The sequence below is a fragment of the Microchirus variegatus genome (assembly GCF_963457635.1).
Source record: "Microchirus variegatus genome assembly, chromosome: 7".
NCBI lineage: Eukaryota > Metazoa > Chordata > Actinopteri > Pleuronectiformes > Soleidae > Microchirus > Microchirus variegatus.
This window is the reverse complement of record NC_139808.1, coordinates 1,681,994-1,695,273: the sequence shown is the minus strand read 5'-3', so window position 1 is coordinate 1,695,273 and position 13,280 is coordinate 1,681,994. Positions and strand designations below refer to the sequence as shown.

Sequence of the window (13,280 nt, the reverse complement as noted above, 5' to 3'; positions counted from 1 at the left end):
TGTGTGTGTGTGTGTGTGTGTGTGTGTGTGTGTGTGTTCTTGTACTTGCGGTATACTGAGGACCAGTGAGGGTTTTTAACCAACAAAGTGAGGTCATTTTTACGGAGTGAGGACATTTTGGCCGGTCCTCACTTTGTTTTCATTGAAATCACTTCCTGAGGATGCTATAACTCTATGCTATACTCAATTTGTCAAAAAACATTTTTTGGACGACATAGTATAGTATGACGCTTTTGTCAAATGTTGGACCAAAAATTTTTGGTCAAATTTTTTTTTAAATTTTGGTCGACATAGTATATAGTATGATGTTTTTGTCAACTTTTGGACCAAACATTTTTGGTCAAATTATTTTTTTAATTTTGGTCGACATAGTATATAGTATGATGTTTTTGTCAACTTTTGGACCAAACATTTTTGGTCAAATTATTTTTTTAATTTTGGTCGACATAGTATAGTATGATGTTTTTGTCATTTTTGGACCAAAAATTTTTGGTCAAATTTTTTTTTTAATTTTGGTCGACATAGTATTTAGTATGATGTTTTTGTCAATTTTTGGACCAAAGATTTTTGGTCAAAATTTTTATAAATTTGGATCGACATAGTATAGTATGATGTTTTTGTCAATTTTTGGACCAAACATTTTTGGTAAAAAAAATTTTTTTACATTTTGGTCGACATAGTATATAGAATGATGTTTTTGTGAACTTTTGGACCAAACATTTTTGGTCAAATTATTTTTTTAATTTTGGTCGACATAGTATAGTATGATGTTTTTGTCAATTTTTGGACCAAAAATTTTTGGTCAAATTTTTTTTTAAATTTTGGTCGACATAGTATTTAGTATGATGTTTTTGTCAATTTTTGGACCAAAGATTTTTGGTCAAAATTTTTATAAATCTGGATCGACATAGTATAGTATAATGTTTGTCAATTTTTGGACCAAACATTTTTGGTAAAAAAAAGATTTTTTACATTTTGGTCGACATAGTATATAGAATGATGTTTTTGTGAACTTTTGGACCAAACATTTTTGGTCAAATTATTTTTTTAATTTTGGTCGACATAGTATAGTATGATGTTTTTGTCAATTTTTGGACCAAAAATTTTAGGTCAAATTTTTTTTTAAATTTTGGTCAACATAGTATAGTATGATGTTTTTGTCAATTTTTGGACCAAAAATTTTTGGTCAAATTTTTTTTTAAATTTTGGTCAACATAGTATAGTATGATGTTTTTGTAAATTTTGGGACCAAAATTTTTTTGTCAAATTTGTTTTTAAATTTTGGTCGACATAGTATAGTATGACGTTTTTGTCAAATTTTGGACCAAACATTTTTGGTCAATTTTTTTTTTTTTTTTGTCGACATAGTATAGTATGACATTTTTGTCAATTTTTGGACCAAACATTTTTGGTCAAATTTTTTTTTTTTATTTTGGTCGACATAGTATAGTATGATGTTTTTGTAAATTTTTGGACCAAAAATGTTTGGTCAAAATTTTTAAAAATTTTGATCGACATAGTATAGTATGATGTTTTTGTCAATTTTTGGACCAAACATTTTTGGTAAAACATTTTTTTAATTTTGGTCAACATAGTATAGTATGATGTTTTTGTCAATTTTTGGACCAAAAATGTTTGGTCAAAATTTTAAACAATTTTGATCGACATAGTATAGTATGATGTTTTTGTCAATTTTTGGACCATACATTTTTGGTCAAATTTCTTTTTTTAAATTTTGGTCGACATAGTATAGTCTGATGTTTTTGTCAATTTTTAGACCAAAAATTGTTGGTCAAAATTTTTAAAAAATTTGATCGACATAGTATAGTATGATGTTTTTGTCATTTTTTTGGTAAAACATTTTTCTAAATTTTGGTCGACATAGTATAGTATGATGTTTTTGTCAATTTTTGGACCAAAAATGTTTGGTCAAAATTTATTTTAAATGTTATCGACATAGTATAGTATGACGTTTTTGTAAAATTTTGGACCAAAAATAATTATAAAAAAAAAAAGTTTTCCAGCCATTTTTGCTCTGGGGCTCCACCTGCAGACATTTTATGGTACTGCAACCAGTAGTTCTTTGAAGATGTCATTCGTGAAGTAGATAATGTAATTGTGTTGATTTATAAAGTGGAAATGCTGGTCCTCACTTTGTCAGCAACCCAGTCCTCAGTAAGCAGCAAGTACAAGAATGTGTGAGTGTGTGTGTGGTTAGTGTGTGTGTGCGTGTGCGTGTGTGCGTGTGTGTCTGCAGTGCCTTGTGTATCTCTGACAGTTTGACACAGTCGTCACTGGCAGCTGCTTGCTGGGATTCCAGGGCTGCAATAACACTTGGATAAACTGAATGGCGTTTTTGGAGATTTGGCACTGCCACTCCCCTGTGGGCCGCATGTGGCACCAGAACAACACACCCAGCCCTCGCTCACCTCCTCACCGTGGCTGGCCTTTACTTCATCATTATCTCTTATCGCTTCAGCCTCACACAGAGAACAAGGACCATGGCTGACAGCGAGCACGACGGCCACGACGGGCAGAGGACGACGAAGAGGGACGGACACAGGGAGATCGATCTCATCGACAGGGACCCCAAGCAAATCAATGAAGATGTGGTCAAGGTGCTTATTATCCTTTGTTTTTTTCCCCTCCCACAGTATCACAGCGTGAATTTATGATGGGTTCACAAAGCCCCATCAGCGTGTGTGTGTGTGTGAAAGTGTAAATATGTGTAAGTGCGGGGTAACATTCAAATTTCCAGAATAATTTCTTTAGTAAAAAGGTGGGAGTGTTGGTTGTATGAGTAAATTTGGCTTTAAACAACTAAACATTTAGGCATGAAATTACAGATGAAATTTAAAGATACGCTGAATCATTTATGTGTCTTTTCTTGACCCTGTGCCGCAGGTGCACACCATGGTGGTTTGCCGTGGGAATAATACTACACAACTCCTTATATGGACATCCTGGGGGGGGGGGGGTGTTTACAGGTCACATACACTGTCAAAAAATAAAAAATTTGAGTTAACGGCCCAACAAAAGATGTTGAGTTTTAAAAAAAAGTTCCATCAACTGATATTATTTTGTCAAACTTTAAGTAAGTTAGAGTTGTGCCAACTCAAAATTAATTTTTTTTTTAAATTTTGTACATTATCTAAACAAGATTAGTTAGCCAAACTGTTTGAAAACAGAATTTTGAGTTGGTCCAACTCTAACTTACACGTTTGTCTAACAAAATAATGTTAGTTGATGGAACTGTTTTAAAAACTCAAGATCTTTTGTTGGGCTGTAAACTCAAAAAATGATTGCATCAAGTTGCCTTGAAATTTTGAGGTTTTTTTTTTACAGTGTATTAGGGCTTTAAAAATGCATCTTATTATGTGTAGTTGAGGGTTAGCATTTTTAGCCGTGATATAAAGTTGCAATAATTGTGCACAAGTCACAAAATAGACATGTTTTTCTTTTCTTTTTTTCATAAAAGGACCAAAGTGAACTTTGAACTGTGACGTATTTCACAAATTCAATCCTATTTTAAATTTTTGATTACTTTTTGCACAGAAGTGTTTATATAATTGGTGAAAATGATTGGGTTTTTTTCCCCATCAGATTGTCTAGGTTGTGCTGAAAAAAAGGATATAATACACTCTATATTGCAAATCCTTATCGCCTCTGTATATTCTGTATGTTTAAACATACAAACATAAAAAAGCAGCTGAAATGCTCTCTGTTCTAACGGTTAAAAATTAAAGTGAATTTTCGGTTATGTGCTTTAGGTCAACTTTGAAGACGTGATAGCGGAGCCTGCTGGCACACACAGCGTGGACGGCGTGTGGAAAGCCAGCTACGCGACCTTCACCGTGTCAAAGTACTGCTGTTACCGCTGCCTGACGGCCATCTTGGGAATCCCCCTGGCGTTTCTCTGGGGCTTCCTGTTTGCTTGCATTTCCTTCTGCCACATCTGGGCCGTCGTGCCGTGCATCAAGAGCTGCGCGATCGAGTCGCAGTGCGTGAGTCGGGTTTACGCGCTGGTGCTTCACACCTTCATCGACCCGCTCTTTGAGGCCGTGGGGAAAATGTACGGCGGCGTGAGAGTGGTTTTACGCAAGGAGGCATGACATGCTTTATTTCAACTTTTACTCTTTTTGATAATTCAACGTCAATGTTAGCAGAACTTACAAAATATATTTTTTAAAAAACAACAACGTGCTTTAAATTCAATTTGAATGGTTTTATTCTACTCAGATTTGAATCACTTCATTTTTAGCTGCATCCGCCTGCAGCAAGGTTTTCTTTGAAAACTGGCCAGGTTAAAGAAAATCAAAGAATTAAAAATAACAACACACACGATAAGCAAAACAATACCCATATATCATCTTATCGGTGAGGATCATAAATTCACCATATGTTGAAAATGGTTCCCTCTAAAGCCAAAGACAAAGGACAGAGTCATTTTTTACGGCGACAAGCGGAATATATTATTATTATTATTAGACACCGACATTTGTAAAATGTGCCTAAAAAGTCAACGAACACCGAGTCACACCGAGTCCAACATAAACAGAGATGGAGCTGATACATATGTATTTGTGTAGCATCACAGGAGAAGTGGAAAATACAGAAAACTCTGACCTGGAAAGTTTGCTTACATGTCATGCTCAACGTAACGCGTATATTCCGATGCATTATTTTTTGTCTGTGTTTTGTAGCGTTTTATTTGTGGCCCCGCCATTTTTGATTGGACCACAGACAGACGGTAGATGGTAGATGTTGCAGGTTAAATGCATGGAAAACACTGCTCATGCTAAATGTATTGACTCACAGTGATGTAATGGGAACTGATACAAACGTCTTCTTATGCACAAGAAGCAGAGGAGACATCTTGAAATGCTAAAGCTATATAGCAATATAAGAGGATCACCCGGGGGCCGCGGGTGCAGGTGCACCCGTGGTAATTTGCTGTGGGAAAAACACACAACTCCTTATATGGACGTCCTGGGCGTGTGCGTGTTTATAGGTCACGTTGAGTCAAAGTTATGATTCATTTTATATCACATTTCATCTAGTAGTAGTAGTTTACTCAGGTGTGTTTATATAGTTGGTGAAAAGGACATTTTTTTTTCATCAGATTGCCTTTAGGTTGTGCTGGAAAAAAAGGATATAAGACACTCTATATTGCACATTCTCTGTATATACTGTACATTTTAACATAGTAATGGAAAAAAAAGCAGCTGAAATGCTCTGTGTCCTAAGGGTTAAGTTAAGCTGATGGCAGATGTAGCTACATAACATTTTTGCCACAGTGATGTTGATGTTGTGATGTCTATTTACATCGGTTTAAAATAAATGTAAACGTGTTAAAACAATGTCCGCCACAGCAACGCTTGCAAATGACTGTGTATTGCGCTATTGTCTAATTACTTGGTTGTTTGGTCGGCCTTCAGCTGCCCGTTTCAGAGTCCCGTTCCCCCCGTGCTGGACGTGTGCGTGAGGCTCCGCTGGCTGCTGGTGTTCTTGATCACGCACGACGTGGAGTTCCTCTTGTGCCTGCAGTGTTTATCGCAGCTGCAGGAGGACGAGGAGGAGGAGTCGGTCGGGTGGTGTCTGCAGCAGCAGAGGAGGCACTGCATCCAGTCGTGGAACAGGTGACCGGCGAAGAACATGTAGATCCAGGGGTTGCAGCAGCTGTTGAGGCTGGCCAGCAACATGGCAATGATGAAGGCTACATCTGCAGGGGGGGGGAAGGGACTATATTAAAACCAATAATACAGACAAGGTAAACAGATATAAGAAGGAAAACATCATTTAAAAAAAATCCCCAGTAGCAAACCACCAACAACGCCATAAATGGGTAATAAGAAAAGTGGAGTATATTACATCTTATTTTAGGTTCCTGACTCGTGATTGAGACTCCGGCAAATTAGTTCTGATTTCAACGTTTTGGTTTGATTTGAAGGGAACGACCTCGTACTGAGCGTGCAGAATGTGGGAGGGATCACAGAGGATTATATCACCAAAGTGAATATTTTCTTCAGCTGTCTTAAGTGTTTTAATTTACTCACACAATGCCACAACCACAGAGCCGTGCATTTCTAGTTTTTACCTCATGTGTCAGGTGTTTTTTTTTTTTTTTTTTTTAATGGACTGCATATTTGTACCATATTAATAGTTTTCATAGATTCCAGTCCTCAGTGGAATCGAACAGTGACAGCTGAGGTACCAAAGATAAAGGCAGAGAGGATCATTGATCATGATAATGATCAGATGTTGCCAGTCCTATTATTTCAACTTTTAACAAATGTATTAATTGCAATCTGTAACCAGTCAAGCCTGCCCCCTGCTGCTTTACATCCATGCTGAAACTGCATCCAAGTCCATGATATTACCCAGAAGAGAAGGAACAGTTCTCAGAGGAGAAATTATGAAACATGGTGGAACTCCAAAAAACAACTAGAGCAACATGTTTTTTCTTCATTTCCACTGAGGCTTAATTCAAAATTTTAACTGCACAATTTTTTTCTTGTCTTTAGCCATTATCAGTAACATTACACCTACATACTTACCTGCCTACCTACACTACCAATCAAAAGTTTGGACACACTTCCTCACTCAAGTAAATGGAATGTGTCCAAACTTTTGACTGGTAGTGTACCTGCCTATCTTCATTACCTGCCTACCTACCCAGAGTGCCTACCTAGAATGCATGTACATACCTATCTACCTACCTACCTCGGGTGCCTGTCTGCCTACCTAGAATGGCTGGCTGGCTGGCTGGCTGGCTACCTACCTACCTACCTACCTACCTACCTACCTACCTAGAGTGCCTGCCTACATACCTACCCAGAGTTTGTTCTTACCTACCTACCTACCTACCTACCTACCTACCTACCTACCTACCTACCTACCTACCTACCTACCAAGAGTGCCTGCCTACCTACCTAGAGTACCTGCCTGCCTACCTACCTACCCAGAGTGCCCACCTGCCTGCCTGCCTGCCTGCCTACCTACCTACCTACCTACCTACCTACCTACCTACCTACCTACCTACCTACCTACCTACCTACCTACCTACCTACCTACCCAGAGTGCCTACCTACCAAGAGTGCCTGCCTACCTAGCTAGAGTGCCTGCCTGCCTATCTACCTACCCAGAGTGCCTGCCTGCCTGCCTACCTACCCAGAGTGTCTACCTACCAAGAGTGCGTGCCTGCCTACCTACCAAGAGTGCCTGCCTACCTACCTACCCAGAGTGCCCGCCTGCCTACCTACCTACCAACCCAGAATGCCTACCTACCTAGAGTGCCTGCCTGCCTACCTACCTACCCAGAGTGCCTACCTAGAATGACTGCCTACCTACCTAGAGTGCCTGCCTGCCTACCTATCTACCTAGAGTTCCTACCTACCTACTTACCTACAGTGCCTGCATGTCCCTACCTACCTTCCCACCTACCTACCTACCTACCTACCTACCTACCAGTGTATATTTCTGAGTTTAAAACTGCAGCTATTTCCAGGGTAGATGACAGGAGCATTGAAGGATGACTATGGACAGTTGTTCTAATTTGGATTTGACCAAGGTTAAGTCAAGAGGATGTAAATAGAAATGTACGTCACGCTTTATTAAAAACGCTCTATTTCACATATTTTTGCACGTCCTGAAGTTGACGCGCGGAAGCATTTTGGACGCGAACCCGAAAACACTTTTGACATTTTACAGAAACAGACAGTTGATGGAAAGCACAAACACAGCTTTAAGTAGCTCGACAAAAAAAAAAAAAAAAAAAAAACTATGATGAATGGCCTCAATTATAATCGGCAGTCCTAAGTGGAAAAATATAATTTGATTAAATTTCCAGTCGTTGGAGCGTCTGACATTGAAGACACGCATGCACTATGGAAAATGGACGACTTACAGGGGTTTTGTTTCCAAACTTGAATGAAGTGAGAGATATTTAGTTGTCATCTGCTCCACTCAAGTCAAAATGCCTGTTATTATTTTGTATTGTGAGGTGTGTGTGTGTGTGTGTGTGTGTGTGTGTGTGTGTGCCGTCGTCCAAATGCCCTGTCAAATTTACAAGACTTGTTTCGACAGATAAGTCAAATGTGTTGGCAGCAGCTTTGAGATTCTCTTCTTTTCTTTTGAACCCTGGCAGACACACTTCACCTCCACGTACAGGACACTCACTACTATATAGGGATGTCCGGGATTAAAGGAAAAACATTGAGTTTGGCTCGTTTTCAGTCACATCAGTGATGCCTCGGAGTGAAGTCGAAAAAACTAGAGAGAGAAGGAGGCAATGTTATGAATCCTTCCAGGGTTTCAATCACATTGATGGAGCACACTTTATCCAAGATAAGTCTGAGAATGGAGGTAAAACAAATATTGTTTCAACGCACCGTCAGACTCCGCTTCGTTATCAGTGGATCCTCTGAAACTGAAGTAGTATAAGAGAAGAATTTTAAACGCTAACAGCCGTGCTCTGTGAAACAGGAAACAACCTTTTGAGAGACTCTTAACCTTGATGTCATTACATCAAAGAAATTAAATGTTTTTTAGCTGTATGTAAAAAAAAAAAATGGACGGAGAAAAATCAGGAAGTAAATAATATGCTGAATAGCCACCGGGGGTTACTCAGAAACAAGTCCGTCTATGGGGAAATGAGTCTCCTTCTCACTTGATTTATAACATGAGTGAACATTTTTTTCCTAAGGCCTTAAAGGTTTCACTCACTGTTTGCAGCTCCTCTTCAGTAGCACAGGACTCATTTACGAGGAAGATAGGCACATGTGGGTTAACTCCAGTTTGATTGACAGCTGGCGATGTCCACAATATAGAGCCTGGCTGCAGGTGACAGCCAGCTGTGAAATGTCAACTTGCAACAGCCAAATTGTGAATTTCTTGGCTTGAAAGTGGACGTCACAACCGATTTCCACTTGGTTCTATAATAAAGGGGGTTGTTAACATCAATGGGCTTCTGCATGTTCTTGTTTACGTACTGTCATGACTATAGGAATGTTCTTTATTGCGTTATTATACCGCTGTCTACCACACTTTGAATTTCCCAGATCAAGGGAATCCACGGTGGTTCATTAGTACAGCAGCTGGACTTGGCCGTAACCCCAGCATAATAAAAATAAATGGACGTTTTTAGTATCTTTTAATGAAATCAGAAATTCCTTTGCTAATGTTACATAGCGCACGGGATCATCTAAAATATGCACTATTAACAAGACGAATGGTGATGTAAACATACGCGATTCCAAGATGCACTGTGACATCTGGAGTACATTCTTGGCTATAACATGTGTTTGTTTTCCCGTATGTTTGTGTAAAACTGCAAAAAAAGGAGAGGAACAAAACGCAGGCCATCGAAAACGCTCACAATGGCCCCGGATCAACACACACTTTTACTCAGATTAAACAAAAACACTTAGGTATTGTGTCTCGTTATGTACGATGACTCATGCAAAAGGCATGAGTGATGTATATCTGAACAAATGATGCAGTTAAATGCAAAGTATACAAACCAACCAGTGGGAACAGAGCGAGGGGATCTGTTTGATGTCCTGCTACATTTACTCTCCCAGTGACTCTGAGGGCATTTCTTTGAACTGATAACCCCAGTAAATGCCTCCCATTCATGTGTCCACTGTGTGGAAGTCTGACAGCAAGGACCGCTGTTTACGTCTGGGAAGCAGAGGCGCAGCTTGTGAACAGGCAACTGCTCGGGGCCCCGGAACCGATAGGGGGCCCCCCGACACTCGGAGCCTGAGGGCTGTTTTTACTGAAATGTGCAGTGAGCAGCCGCCTCCCCGTCCCCCTTAAACAACAATGGGGGATTTGCAATGACATCTCAGTAGGAAACCTCCCTAAAGGGGCCCCAAGTTATCATTCAGTTGGAAAATGAAGAGGATTATTTACAGTGTAATGCATATCTTTTTTTACTCAGTTTATATATGTTTTTTTTCAGTTATTTACAGTATGTTATTGTTCTATATATTTATATTGTTTTATAATGTGGGTTCTTTACAGAGTAATGTATTTTTTTTTACTAAGTTTGTATAGTTTTTTAAAGCTATTTACAGTATTTTAGTGTTCTTTACATTTATACAGTATTTTCACATACTTTTTAATTACAAGGTTTTTCCGTGTTATTTCATTCATTTAAAAATATATATATTTTGAAGACATACATTTTTCGTTGGTGTCTAGAATCGCCTCTGCTGGGAAGTAAGACTGATTATGACATGATAATATTCATTTATTAGTTTCTGAAGCGGTAGAAGATGGATGGATGGATAGTGTCTTGTTAATGAAATAAGACGTTTTATATATTATAAGATAATGTTTTTGGCAAATAAAAGAGTTTAAGCCATGGATCAAACCTGCAAAAGGAAATTAATAAAAAATAAACACTGCATTTGCTCTTTACCTTCTCTTGGTGCAGCGGGATCCCACGCAGACCACATCTGGACAAAGAAGAAGGGAGTCCAGCAAACAATGTAGGCAAGCACCACGACAAACGTCATCTTCACTGTGCGGATCTTCGCTTTGGAAATGAGCCTCACGCTGCTCACACGAGACAGAGGATGCGCGCCCTTGGAGGCCTTGGGAGTGAGCGCCAGGAAGGACTCCCTGTTAGTTTTCAAATTGAAGTTTTGCCATATTTTAAAACATATCAAACCGTAGCATATGCTTAAAATGGCAACTGGGAAGATGTAGATGCTGAGACTCATCCAGGTGATGTACACTTTGGCGCCCCAGGGCTGCACAAAGTCGCCCCAGCAGTCGTGCACGCCGTTCCCGACATCCTTCAGAGAGAATATAAACGCCTGAGGAGCGCTGAAGACCAGGCTCAGAGTCCAGGACGCGATCACGCAGAAGCGATCCTTCCTCTTGTGCACGGTGCGCAGTGGCTGGCAGATAGCGATGCACCTGTCGACGGACATCAGCACCAGCATGTACGTGGACGCGAACATACCCACGACTTGGAGATATTTAACCGCTCTGCACAGCAAGTCCGGCCCGTAGAAGCGAAATGTGATATCCCAAATGAGCTGTGGCAGGACCTGGAAGACTGCGACGACGAGGTCGGCGATGCTCAAGTGCTTCATGAAGTAATACATCCGAGACTGGCTGTGCTTGGCGGTGTGGATTGCCCACAGGACGCACAGGTTGCCGATCAGCGCGAGCAGAAGCACCAGGAACAGGACGGTCACCTCCACTTTGGCCACTTCTTCGTTTCGTTTTAAAGGGTTCACTGTGCTGTTTCCTTGCTGGCTGTCATTCTCGCGGCTCGAGACGACCCATGTGACATTGTGCGCCCAGCCGACCTGCTCGCGTAAAAGCTCATCCATCGTGCGTAAAGGCGCCTCTGTGGCGCGGCCAGCGGTCACATCACAAACCCATAACCAAGGGCTGGTGCCCAGTGTTGGTTATAGATGTCCTGTCCGCTCTTCGGCCAACTCGCTTCGTTGAAGGTGGATTTCTTATCCTGCAGAGAAACACAACACCATCACTTTTATTCACTGGAGAAGCTTCAAGAAGCGTTTGAACTATTAAACCAGCAGCAATAATAAAAAAAAAACTAATCACGCTCACAAATCTAGAAAGGATTTGTCCCCTGAAAAAAAAAACACGGAGCTTACGTTTATGGAGGATCTTTGGCCACAGATGGTGTTCAGAGCTGCGCAGTCCTCATCACTGCCACCAGTCTCAACTGCGGTTTGCTGCAACTCTGTATCTTGAAAATGTCAGTAACCCTCTCCACTCATCCCCAGAGTTTTGTTTTACCCCCTCCCCTGCTCTCTCTCCCTCCCTCTCTCTGTCTCTCTTTCCATACTGATGTCAGTTTTTATAATTGAAGAGAGGTCATTGTACCATAGGACAAAGAAAACCCAAAGACTGTACATGACCCAACACTCTCACACATGAATCTGTTTCAATAAAAATACAATAAATAAATACATAAATAAATATGTTTTGGGGTAAAGTCATCTTTAAAGCGGACCTAGACCGGAAGTTCCAATTAACGCTGTTTTTTAGTGTGTATCTGCGTCATTACCTTGTTTATGAAGCCCTGAAGGTTCTAAACAAACAGTTAAGCCACTGCTGAGAACGCTGTGTTTTTTTATTGTAATCTCGGGCTCAGCGAAATCTCTGAAAAAACCCGGTCCGGTTACGTAAACAGCATTCATCCTGAACAGCAGATCCTCCTGCTCCGGGCACTAGTCCGGGCACATCCGGTTGCGTACATTGAACCGCAGAAGAAGAATAACGTCCGTTGTGGAGGTGTTTCACGAACGACAGTGTCTTCTGACTCTGGGTCTGACTCCGGGTCAAAGGTCGTCAAAGGGACTGCGGCGGGGAGTCGTGACGAAGCTATTTTTAAACACTGTTAAAACAATGTTTTGATAATGAGTTGCAGTGCATCCACCGTTCCAGAGGGGGGAGCTGCGCTTCTGAGACACCTCCGGGTATTGGCCAATCACAAGACAGTTGGGAAGGCTCCACGCTGGCTGGCCAATCACAACACACTCTGTCTTCTGGGGGTTGAGATTTCAGTCTGAAACACGGCTGAGGAGAGCGTCAGTAAGGAGAGATTTCTATCGGCTCGTTTACAGCCTTTTTACAGGAGGTTTTTGAGCATAAAAACAAGTTAATGTATGTAAACAGACCTCCATAACTCACATATATGTGTGATAGGACCAGTCTACGTGAGCTTTAATTATCTTGACAGCATTTACAATTTTATAAGCATCGTGAAAACAAACCACCCTCGTGCAAAAATATCCACTTGTTTTGGAAAGAAAAAAGCCACCAAATATGGAAAATGCTGGAGCTGCAGCTTCATTAGATACCGAGTTGTAAACTGGTGGCGTGCTCTGCTCCATCAGTGATGGGTACAGGTGAGGTAATAAAGAAGGCGTTTTGACAGGTTTGAAATCCATTTTTCAGATCAAACAAGTAATGAGTAAAAAAAATAGAAAAAAAAGTGAGAGGTTGTGAGTGATTACGATTTGTGCGTCCAAACCAAACAGCTGTTAAAAAAACTCCCAAGGGTCGAATTCAGTTGTTTAAGTTGTTCCCTCGAACTCACGAGGGGAAGGATTCTTTGAATACTGACTACTATTTAAAAAACGATCTGCATTTTTGTCCCGGAGCCTGCGCCGAAGCTAATCATAACACGAGGTCTTCTGGAACGTCGTTGTGTTTGTATGTCAGATATTTTGTTTTGGACGGAAAAAAATAACATTTTCTTGACCCGTGACGCCACATGAAATACG

General features: G+C 40.5%; 2 protein-coding genes across 2 annotated transcripts; one reads left to right on the top strand and one right to left on the bottom strand.

The window, feature by feature from the left end:
* Positions 1–2,501: 2,501 nt before the first annotated feature.
* Positions 2,502–4,112, top strand: LOC310929736 (caveolin-3-like; the record flags this gene model as incomplete). The annotated part of the gene is made up of 2 exons (XM_083892582.1): positions 2,502–2,618; positions 3,771–4,112. 2 exons carry the CDS (start codon positions 2,502–2,504, stop codon positions 4,110–4,112), a joined length of 459 nt encoding a protein of 152 aa, XP_083748708.1.
* Positions 4,113–4,353: 241 nt separating this feature from the next.
* Positions 4,354–11,724, bottom strand: LOC310930112 (isotocin receptor-like). The gene is made up of 3 exons (XM_083893027.1): positions 11,643–11,724; positions 10,427–11,488; positions 4,354–5,722 (listed from the first exon to the last, which is right to left on the bottom strand). The coding sequence occupies exons 2-3, from the start codon at positions 11,349–11,351 to the stop codon at positions 5,448–5,450; spliced, it is 1,200 nt and encodes a 399-aa protein (XP_083749153.1). The 5' UTR covers positions 11,352–11,488; positions 11,643–11,724; the 3' UTR covers positions 4,354–5,447.
* Between the last annotated feature and the right edge of the window lie 1,556 nt (positions 11,725–13,280).

What these genes read in the sequence shown, in the direction of transcription:
- LOC310930112 (XM_083893027.1), bottom strand. Translation starts at nt 11,351, where the DNA reads ATGGATGAGCTTTTACGCGAGCAGGTCGGCTGGGCGCACAATGTCACA. An exon ending in TCCCGCTGCACCAAGAGAAG is followed by an intron (nt 5,723 to 10,426) that starts GTAAAGAGCAAA and finishes CCCCCCCTGCAG; the next exon opens with ATGTAGCCTTCATCATTGCC.